This window comes from Vigna angularis, chromosome 1 (assembly GCF_016808095.1).
Source record: "Vigna angularis cultivar LongXiaoDou No.4 chromosome 1, ASM1680809v1, whole genome shotgun sequence".
Classification (NCBI taxonomy): domain Eukaryota; kingdom Viridiplantae; phylum Streptophyta; class Magnoliopsida; order Fabales; family Fabaceae; genus Vigna; species Vigna angularis.
In genome coordinates this window covers 41597538-41607830 of record NC_068970.1, presented here as the reverse complement: position 1 = coordinate 41607830, position 10293 = coordinate 41597538, and the positions used below count along the sequence as shown (strand labels likewise).

Below are 10293 nucleotides of genomic sequence, written 5' to 3'. Positions count from 1 at the left end.
CCCTGGCAGAATAGCATTTAGGGTTTATTACCATACCAATTTGGAAGTCTTTCAATTCGAAGAAGGCTCGACCATGGCCGGTTCGAAAGCAAATGCAAAGAGGCAAAATCAGAAGCGAAAACAAAGATTAGATGCCGAACCTCAAACTTCTGCCAAACGGCTCCGTTCTGATATTGCTCCGAAGCGTCACGGTCCCTGGAACAATCTTCAACTCATACTTTGCATCCAAGACAAAGATAATGATCTTTCCAGGTTACTTTCTATTTTGTAATCATATTTTCATTTCGTATCACAAAAGATTCAATTCAATGCTTTGGACAATGCGTGTGTGCGTGTCTGCGTGAGGAGGGTGTTACAAAATTTAAACTGTTTTTAATAGCGAGTCATCTTCAACAATATTTTAATCTGTTTTTTCCGTTTTCTATTGGCTATTCGAATGGGCACTGAGATATTTTTTTTTTTCTATTCTTCACAATGAGTATGTCTTAGTGCAGTAAGGTTAATCAGGCATTTAATTTTGTGCGGTCAAGTGTGGAAAATGGTGTTGGCGCTTGTCAGGATTGTAATACTATAAAATTTCCAAGACTAATATCTTACCTTAATGATTGGATCGTGACATTGCTGTTTCCTCCAAATGGGAAGAAAAACTGGGGCGATGGGAAGACACCAGAGCTCGAGGGGATTGAGGCATATATGGATATTCGTTGTTGGGAGATATTCAAGTTATGCTTACAGGAGTCTTTGAAGTTTCACGGCTCTTGGAGTATGCCCCGGAACCTCCTACAAACTGTTCAGTTTGTTGCCAGAGATTTTCTGTCACTGCTAGAAGACACCTGTATTAGTTCAGGAGAAGTTATTATATCCGAAGAAAGGTTTAAACTGTATGGTACCGCTATTGATTGTGTTTCGTTGGTATTCTTGTCGCATGGTGGGTTGTCAAATAAAAACTTGGAATTGTGGGTTGAGACAACCAAGGTGTTGCTTGATCTTGTGCTGAAAACTTATAACAATAGCCTTGATGACAACAATGTCGGTGCTCTTGCACAACGCTTTCTGTGGTCAGTGCTTCTGCCATTCTCTAAGTTGAGTGTCCAGCGAGCTAAGAAAGGATTTCATAATTTTGTGGATAAACTTCTTGAGCCGCTGTTGCATTTATCTAGTGAGTTGCATCTTCGGGTTAATAGAAGTAATCCCATTTGGACGTCAAGATTAAAAGAGGCAGTGGAAGAAGTTCTTTCTCATGGCCTTTTTCATCAAGTGCATATTTCTGAGTTTTTAAGCCTACATGGTTCAGAAAATGATGTTACTGCATGTGATGAAAAATCAAATGACTCAAAAACAACTATTAAGAGTTATACTAGACATTTATTTGATGTACTCAATAGAATTATAGCTAGGAAGAATGCTATGGCAATGGGTAGCTTAGGCTTGTTATTTCATTTATATGCTACTTCAGCAAGAAAATTCAAACTGGATGAAGGGCTCAAGACAACAGAGAAAATAGGTGATTCAAGGCAACCAGTGCCTGGAAAACATTCTAACTCAAATACTATTTCTGCAGACATTCAAAAATCACTTTTTAATTTTTTTGTACTGATTATGGAACCCCTTTTGCTGAAGATTAATGCCTACATTGAAGTTGAAGTAGATGCCAATACCCTGTTGTTGGATCTTCAAGGTTTACTAAAGTCTGTTGGTAATTTGCTTGCTAGTTTTATGCGAGAGAAAGTTTATTTGAGAACAGAAGACACATCTGGAGGAGCTTGTCTCAATTTCTTGAAGAAAATATTTAATACACTGATAACTAGTTCTACTAGTGTACTCCATTTCTCCAATTATGATACAACTAACAAGATGGAGATATATGGTTTGCCTGTTAATGAGATTCTAGTCGCTATGGGATATCTTTTGCAGATTGAATATGAGGTTATTGGTGAAGGCTTGGTAAATTTATGGCTTCTTATCTTGTCATTCTCTGCCATTAATTGGAATTTGGGGAATGCTTTTGATCAATGCTCATTACCTTGTGCTATACCTGCCCTGGAGTGCCAAACAATTCATCTCTACAGTCAACTACGCCAGGTTCGTAATAAAATTTTTATTACTGGTCATTTATATTTTATTTTTTCTCACCAGATCCCTGTAGAGCAAGTTATGTTTCAAAGGTTCTGCATGGTTCCTCTTTGTTGGTGGTTTTATTCCTTTGTATCTTAGTCTCTTGGTGTTATTCTAGGTATGATGTTTGGAATGGGGCAGGGGGATGATGTTCGGGTGAAGGGAAATCTTTAATAAACTATTGTATTTTTGCTTTAATTCAGCTTATGTTGTATTTGTCTGCTTCTTATTATTCTTATTGTCCTCCAAGACTTGAATGGGGCAGGGGGATGATGTTCGGGTGAAGGGAAATCTTTAATAAACTATTGTATTTTTGCTTTAATTCAGCTTATGTTGTATTTGTCTGCTTCTTATTATTCTTATTGTCCTCCAAGACTTGGATGGAAATCAGGCTTGTTCTTTACATGTTTGAAATGCTATAGGTGGAAGTTGCTATTTTAGCACTGTGCAAAGCTATAAGGCTTATTATATGTCCTGAGGGTTATACTGAAGAAAGTTCTTCTAGGTTCTTGACATTTCTGTCTAATGAAGTTCATTTTGAAGCAGTTGAAAGGCTGTTATCTTCACAGAATTTCATTCATGCCATTTATAAAGCTGTTGAATCTATTCCAGAAGGGCAGGTGTGTGGGTGTATTAGACAGATAAGAGATGATATTTCAGAATCTCTCATGTGGATGAAAGATTTCTGTCCATTGGTTGATGGCAAGAAATTGCAATTTTTTAATCTGCAAGTGGAACTGTTTGGTAGAGGGCTATCTAGACTATATTGTTTAGTGCTTGGTTCGGTGACGGTCACTGATGGTAACCGCAATCTTTTTGGAGTTTCCATAAAAGAACTTATGGAATTAATGCGTCCCTACTTGAGTATTGTAGTTGGACAGCAGCCAGATACAATCTGCAAGTTCTTTTCTTCTGTCACAGGTCAAACTGTTGATCGAGTGGTTAGAAAGGGAAAATTTTTAAAGAAATTTGGTATGTCCAGCCAATGGGTTCTTGTGTTCTTCTTTCAGTTGTATGTGTCTTGCCAAACCTTATATAGGCAAGCAAGCCTTATGCCTCCTGATTTGCCAAAAAAGTCTGCAGAGGTGGTAGATTACACAGCATATTCTGCTTTTGAGTTGATGGACAGGATTGATGAGATAGACTTCGGCTTTTTTTCTTGGATTGTTCAACCCTCAGGTTCCCTCCTTGATGTTATGAAATTTATTTCTGACATATATCTTAAACATGGCCCAGATGATTCTTCCCCTTTGATCTATATCTTTCAATCTATGGCTCTTCGAAGGCTTATTGACGTGAATAAACAGATTATATTGTTCAAGTATATGCAAAAGAAGCATTATTTGCAGAAGCCTTATAGATCCCAAATCAACACACTGAAGGAAGAAGCGGCTGGACTTACTAATTTTATTATGGAAAATTTATCATGTGTGTTTCAATCCCCAATCTTTGTTTCTGAATGTGTAACTTGTGAAGATGTAGTTTCTGTGGCTACTCAAAGCAACGAATGTGATCTAGGAGTTTATTTTGCTGACAGAAAGTCATTGCAAACACTCATTTGGTCTAATGTTTGCAAAAGTGTTGATGTTTGGAGCAACCATGCTTCAAAGAAGCAAATGAAAAAGTTCTTCTCACATTTACTCCATACTTACCTTCAAAGTGTAACAAGTAGATTTCAAGAGTCAGGTGTGCAAGACATTGACAAATTTAAGCTGCTCAAGAGGGTCACTTTGTCACAAATATCATCAGAACTTTTAAATGATTCACTTTTTTATAAACAAAAAGTAAGATCCTCCTTTTGTTATACACAGTTCCTTTTACCCTTCACACACAAACACCCATATTTAATCTTTCCAGTATTTGGTTTAGGTTTATAGCCATCTTTCATTTATTTCTTGTTTAATGCTCTGGTGTGATATTTTGAGAAAGATAAAGTTACACCTATATGTCTTCATTTCATATTTTTGTTTCAGTTTGTCCACAGGAATCTGGCCTCAATATTCTGTGATGCTTTAGAGAAATCTGCACTTCCATTATTTAGTAATGTTCCGTGTACTGATGTGAATCTTCGGTCATTGCCTGATTGGGTTGAGTTTTTAAGCTCCCTTGACAAGTCAACAGTGCTTATTGATGAGAATAAAGAGATTCAGGTTGATTGTTCTGCTGTGGAAAGTTCAACCACTCATTCAGACAGCAAACTTCCTGCGGATATCAGCAGAGAAGAAAAGACTTTCCCTGTCACAGACAAAGTTTTTCGAGATTGCCACCATTTACTTGATCTCTTATGTTGGATGCAAGATATAAATGCAAGATCATTTTCATATCTCATGACTTGTATTTTCAACCTTGAAAGGTACACTCATCTCTCTGTTGGATACCTTATGGTATTTTGTCCAGATAGAGAAAAGAACTTGTGTGTGCTATAAAGGTGAAAATTTTCAACTAATGTTGAGGTAGGGCATTCCGTGAAAAGACAAAAACTAAAAGCAAATAGAGTGCTAAAGAGCTCAAAAGTCTTAATAGCAGCAGACACATTGAGGCCGTTAACATTATCTATTTCTGATTTAATAGGAACCTGGAATTTAAAATAAAGAGACTAAATGGATGATTTTATTTGTTGATTGAGAATGAACATTACCAGGAAAAAATCATCTTGGAATGGTGTTTCCCTTTTAATAACTAAGTACTTTTTCAATTCCCAAATGCTAACAATTCATAATGTGTGTTTCTACATCCTCCTATTTATTTATCTAAATAACCCTCAATTACTAGCTAATTGGCTAACTACTATAGCTATTCCTAACTAATTTTACTTTCCTTCCTGTCCTAATTCCTAACTAATTCTACTTTCCTTCCTGTCCTAATTCCAAATACAATCCTATGCTTTGATGTGTAGGTCGGAGAGAGTCCTTTCTCTTTGATGAGTTGTGTTGGAATAATTATTAAGTCTACTTATGTTAGTGTAGTCAGAAGGACTAAAGTAGGGAGCAGTGTGTTGGGTTATCTCTACTTACTGTACCTAGCGGTCTAGGACAGTTCCTTGACCTTCCATCTCCCTACTGTATCATCAACTCTTTATCAATATAAATAGTAGAACATGAGAAGGGTCCAAATAGCCCCCTAAAAATATATTTCTCTGTTTTTAATCTCAAGTAGTTACTTTTATTCTAATAGACTTGTCACTGTTTGTAATTAATTTTACTTCAGCTACTACCTAACCTATCAACAGCCAACTAACTAACATTGTTTTTCTATTTATATTTTCACAACTCTATATTTGTCTTATATGTTTAGAAGCAAGAAAGTAATTGGATGAAAAGACAAAACTATCTCTCTTTGCACAGAAAATTTAAAATTTGTTTATGGTACATTCCTTTACCCTTACTGCAGAGAAAGAAATCCTTTACCTGTGATAAAAATGCTTTCCACACATACTTCAGTTTTTTGTCCCAAAGATTTGTCTGAAATTTATTATGTGAAACAAATGATTCCTTCTCAGTTCTTTCTACTTAAATTTTGCAGGCTTCTTGTCAGTGCTCTTCTGTATTTTCAGTGTACAGTGCACCAGGATTATTATTGTGAGTACTTAAGATTATTTGTCTCGTGTCGGAAGGCATTATGGTATATATTAATTGGATTTTATGAGAAGGCGGAGACTATTCAATCATTACCAAACACAATTGTTTCTGAAAGTTCATTCCCTGTTTTATGGATTACAAAGTCATTATCTGTGGTTGTGGGGATTACAGAGTCATTCTCTGCAAAAGATATTATTTTATGTAAATCTATGATGTTTTCCTTGTTGAATTACACATCACATGTCTTGTCCAGCATAGGTAAATATCAAAGTGTAAATGCTTTTTCCATTAATAAAGAAGCTGAAGTGTCATGTGAAGAGATCTCTAATCATATGATTTGCCATGAAGAGAATAATTTGATTCCATCTTCTCAGAACTCCCCCAAGCTTGAGGCATTGAAATGTTTAACCTTTATGGCTGAGAATTTGAAAGAGCATAAACACAGTTTGCTTGTTTCTATTAACAATTCCCCTCATAATGTCAGTGTGGGATTTGGTCTTACCATTGAAAACATCATTAGATTGTCGTCTGCAGTTTGTTGCTTTAGTAGAGTGTTGTGGGGCCTCACATCCTCCACTGGCCTAACAGATGCTAAAGATATTGATGAAAAACAATTATTGATCTTGAAAAGTGAGCATGCCTCTGAACTAAATAGTTGTATATCTTTTCTCATGGAGCTTTCTGATGTTTTTGTGAACAAATTTCTTGTTGAGAGTAACCAACTTTCCAATAGTTCACATAGTACACAGCATTCTGAAGATCCAGTGATGCAGGTGTCTTTGTCACTTACCAATTTGGCACCTAAAGTTGCTGTTTCTAAGGCTAATACCTCAGCTGGTCCACAAAATGAATGTAAAGCTGCTGCAACTTGCTTTACTTTATCAGTTGATAATGTCTCCAAGGGTTTCAGTGATCTAGGAAGGGCTTTGAATCCAAAAGGTGAAAACTCTGTTGCCAGGGTTTTGGCCGGGGTGGATTACTCTGAGCCACAGGGTCTAAATAAGCATTTTTTACGAAGTTTGGTAAAAGCTGATCACCCTGAAATAGCTTTATTGCTGAGACAACTGCTAATTGCTTTCTCATCTCTTTTGAGGTTAAATTTGCATAGAAATGATCGTTTCTTACCTTCTAGTCTTGTATCTACTTTCATTGAAATTTCACAACTCCTATTACTAGAATTTGCAGAGATGGTTGTGGTCCCACAACAATCTGCTTTGCTGTTGTTTGATGGCGCTTGCAGCTATTTGAGAGAATTGGTGGGTTATTTTCCTTTCACCGATCCTACATCCTCTAGAAAAGTCCACACAGAATTGATTCAGGTTCACATGAGGGCAATAGGCAAGTCCATTTTGTTGCAAGGAAAAGGGCGAACACTAACCTTTCATGAAAGACAGTCAAGTGCAAAGCCACTTCATTGTGGATCAGCTGAAGCTTATTCTTCTACTGAATTGCACTGCTTTGCCTTGGATGAATTTAGAACCAGGCTGCGGAAGTCATTCAAAGCATATATAGAGAAGTCATTTGAGCTGCATCTTTTGTCTACTATACAGGTCATTGAGAGATCTCTAGTAGGTATTCTAGAAGGATGTACTGTGATTTATGATGTAAAAACAAGTAAAGATGGGGAGGAAATTTTGTCAGTTGTGGCAGGTGGCATTGATTGCTTCAGAATGATTCTTGAATTTGTTTCAGGTAAATAAGAACATGGCTATTTTGAACTAACATTTCTTTTAATCATTTAATTAAATTCTGCAAATTACATCCTTTATTTTGTATCCTTTTAGTTGTACTAAAAGTCATTACATGAATACTATATTCCGATTCACTTCAGAAATTTTGTAAATTTCAGTTGATATTAACTAAAATGTTATTACAGTTTTATTCAGAAAACAAATCTGCATGCTTTTCCTTATGAAAGTCATTTTTAGATAATGGTTAACTCGCTCACTGATATGTTATGTTGTCTTTGACATTACTTTTTGGGAATCGTAACATTGCCTGTTACTTAAAAACATTGTCCTGAACTCATTCCTTTAATCCTTAAAGCAAACCTATATTGACGAGTACCTGGTTATCAAACAAAGACTATCGCATGTTGGATGGAATCAATGCAAAATGGTGAATAAGGCAATACATTCATATTATCATTATTTAATGACAACTTTTTCTTTTTGAAGGTCGGAAAGGCTTGAAGATGATTAAAAGACACAGTCAGAGTTTAGTATCTGCTGTTTTCAACATTATTGTGCATTTACAGACCCTCCTTATTTTTTATGATAACTTGGCATCTGGAACAGTTGTCAGTACTCCTGATCCTGGGTCAGCCATTCTCATGGGTGTTGAAGTACTGGTTACAGTTTCTAGAAAACAGGCTCAATTCCCAATGGATGTGGGTCAAATATTACATATCCCTGCCGTACTCTTTCAGAATGTTTGTCAGTTTAGAGTTACTAAAGCGCCTGGTCCATCAGAACCATTGATGATTTCAAAAAAGCATATTTGTGATCCAGTAAAGAGAGTGGGTCACGTTGATCACCAGTTCTTAGTTAGCCTCTTCATTGTGTCTTGTCAACTATTGTGTACCATTATTATGCATCGTCCAAGGTTTGTTTTATTTTATCTTGTAAATCGCTCAACAAAGTACAGCTTCTCATTATTGAACGGCTTGAAATGACACATTTGCTATGGAATATATATTTGATGTATTTTGATAGCATCTATCTGCAATGTGCTATTGTAATCTTGACAATTAGATATTCCTTTGCCTTATTGTTAACCACATCTTGTGCATTTTTTACAATCATTCCAGTGAGTGCAGACAGTGTGTTGCCCATCTTGAAGCTTCTGTTGCTGTTCTTCTTAATTGCTTGGAGACAGTTTCTGATGATGAATCAAAAATGAGTAAGGGTTGCTTTTCTTCAGATGAGGAATTAAAATGTGCCTGTTTTATGAGAAGAATTTATGAAGAGGTTTGTGACATCCATATTTAAATGAATTATGGCCTTAATTTAACAAACTAATCTCCTTTTGCTTACACCCGTTTGTTTTGGTATTCATGATGCAGATAGAACAGAAAAAAGATATCTTTAGTCGTCAATGTTCTCTGTTTTTATCCAATTACATACGGGTTTATTCAGGATATGGTCCCAAGAGAAGTGGCATCAGAAGGTTTATTTACGTCTCACTGTTCAGTTATTTCATTCTGTCAAAAGTTTACCAGTTGAGGATTATTACATTTCCATCACACTGCAGAGCCCCTTTTCTGTTTGATTTTTTTATTAAGCGTTGTCCATCTGAAAATGCATCTAAATGCCTAGAACAATTCATCTATATAATGTCTGTCTTGCTCATACATATCTTTGAACTGAATAGCAAGTAGAAAGTATTAATAGAGTGATGTAGATGACCATAACCATTACAAATATTAATTATTGCATAGTTAATTACAGAGAAGTAGATGAAGCTCTACGACCGGGTGTCTATGCTTTAATAGACGCTTGCTCAGTTGATGATCTTCAATATCTTCATACTGTTTTTGGAGGTAAGTAATTACGACTCAATCAGATTTTATGAAAGGAATTAAAAGAACAACCTAATTTCAATTTTGTTTTTGTAGAGGGACCTTGCAGAAACACCCTGGCCAGTCTTTTGCATGATCGCAAACTCAACAAATACGAAGGAAAAGTTTGATCTTGAAATTTTATTTGCTGGTAGTTTTTTTGTGTACTCCTCTTTTGGCTGAGAGCAAGCTATTCTTACAACTGGAAATTATGTGATTATTTTCCCGAGGCGGAGACGTTACCAGATTCTACGCACGCACGGTGAGAAGATACATCTGCCAACATGTTTAAAGAAATTGGCTATGTATCAACTGGGTCGATGTGCAACACTATTCTGGTCTAGGGACGATAATCTTTCCATGTTCAATATTTACACCTGTGCATGAAAGATCAATGTATTCTAATTACTTTATAATGAACCCACTGTTGGATAAATTGAATTTTAGTCAATAAAGCAATACTTGAAAGGTTTATGATAGCATTCTTTTCATGAGTTAGGTAAAATCCAAAATCAAAAATAATAATAAAAAATTATAGTAGATTAATTTATGTTTTTTTGGTAGTGTTATAATTTTTATTGGATAATAAATTATTTTATAATTTTATTAATTTATTGTTTTAATGATATACTGTGCTGTTTGTAGAATTTATATGGATATTTTTGTGTATTTTTAATGAAAAACTTGTAACTTGGTTGGGGTTTGTTAATGTGGTGCATTGGTAAGGATTCAAACCTAACTAACTTTTGCACACGTATTTTTTTTATAAAGTATACTTTTTATATTTCTTAATATATATTTAACTTTTAAAATTTTTTGGTTGAACACAACTGCAAACCCAAATTTTTGTTGATAAAACTACAAAGCTTTTTTTTGTGGATAAAACTACAAAGCCATATCATATAATATTCTTCCCTAACAATTTTTAAAACTGTAAACCTCTTTCATACGATTTTTTGATGACAAGCTCTTCGTAAATTTTACCAATAAAACTACAAATCTTTCTTAGTAATAGGTTTTGTTTTAACTACACTATCACCA

The 10293-nt window shown here is 35.3% G+C and overlaps 1 protein-coding gene across 5 annotated transcripts; it reads left to right on the top strand.

Annotated features, from left to right (window-relative positions):
- On the top strand, positions 1 to 9737 carry LOC108334064 (uncharacterized). 5 transcript variants are annotated; one of them, XM_017569685.2, is made up of 10 exons: positions 1 to 252; positions 495 to 2082; positions 2538 to 3899; positions 4089 to 4468; positions 5638 to 7385; positions 7871 to 8297; positions 8503 to 8662; positions 8758 to 8861; positions 9143 to 9234; positions 9310 to 9737. In XM_017569685.2, the coding sequence occupies exons 1-10, from the start codon at positions 74 to 76 to the stop codon at positions 9381 to 9383; spliced, it is 6114 nt and encodes a 2037-aa protein (XP_017425174.2). In that variant the 5' UTR covers positions 1 to 73; the 3' UTR covers positions 9384 to 9737. The 5 variants fall into 5 exon arrangements, 4 of the variants coding, with proteins under 4 accessions (XP_017425174.2, XP_052734581.1, XP_052734579.1 ...); XM_052878619.1 differs by having other exon boundaries at positions 113 to 252; positions 490 to 2082; XM_052878620.1 differs by having other exon boundaries at positions 116 to 252; positions 643 to 2082.
- Positions 9738 to 10293: the final 556 nt, after the last annotated feature.

What these genes read in the sequence shown, in the direction of transcription:
- LOC108334064 (XM_017569685.2), top strand. Translation starts at nt 74, where the DNA reads ATGGCCGGTTCGAAAGCAAATGCAAAGAGGCAAAATCAGAAGCGAAAA. An exon ending in GATTCTTGAATTTGTTTCAG is followed by an intron (nt 7,386 to 7,870) that starts GTAAATAAGAAC and finishes TTCTTTTTGAAG; the next exon opens with GTCGGAAAGGCTTGAAGATG. An exon ending in ATTATTATGCATCGTCCAAG is followed by an intron (nt 8,298 to 8,502) that starts GTTTGTTTTATT and finishes CAATCATTCCAG; the next exon opens with TGAGTGCAGACAGTGTGTTG.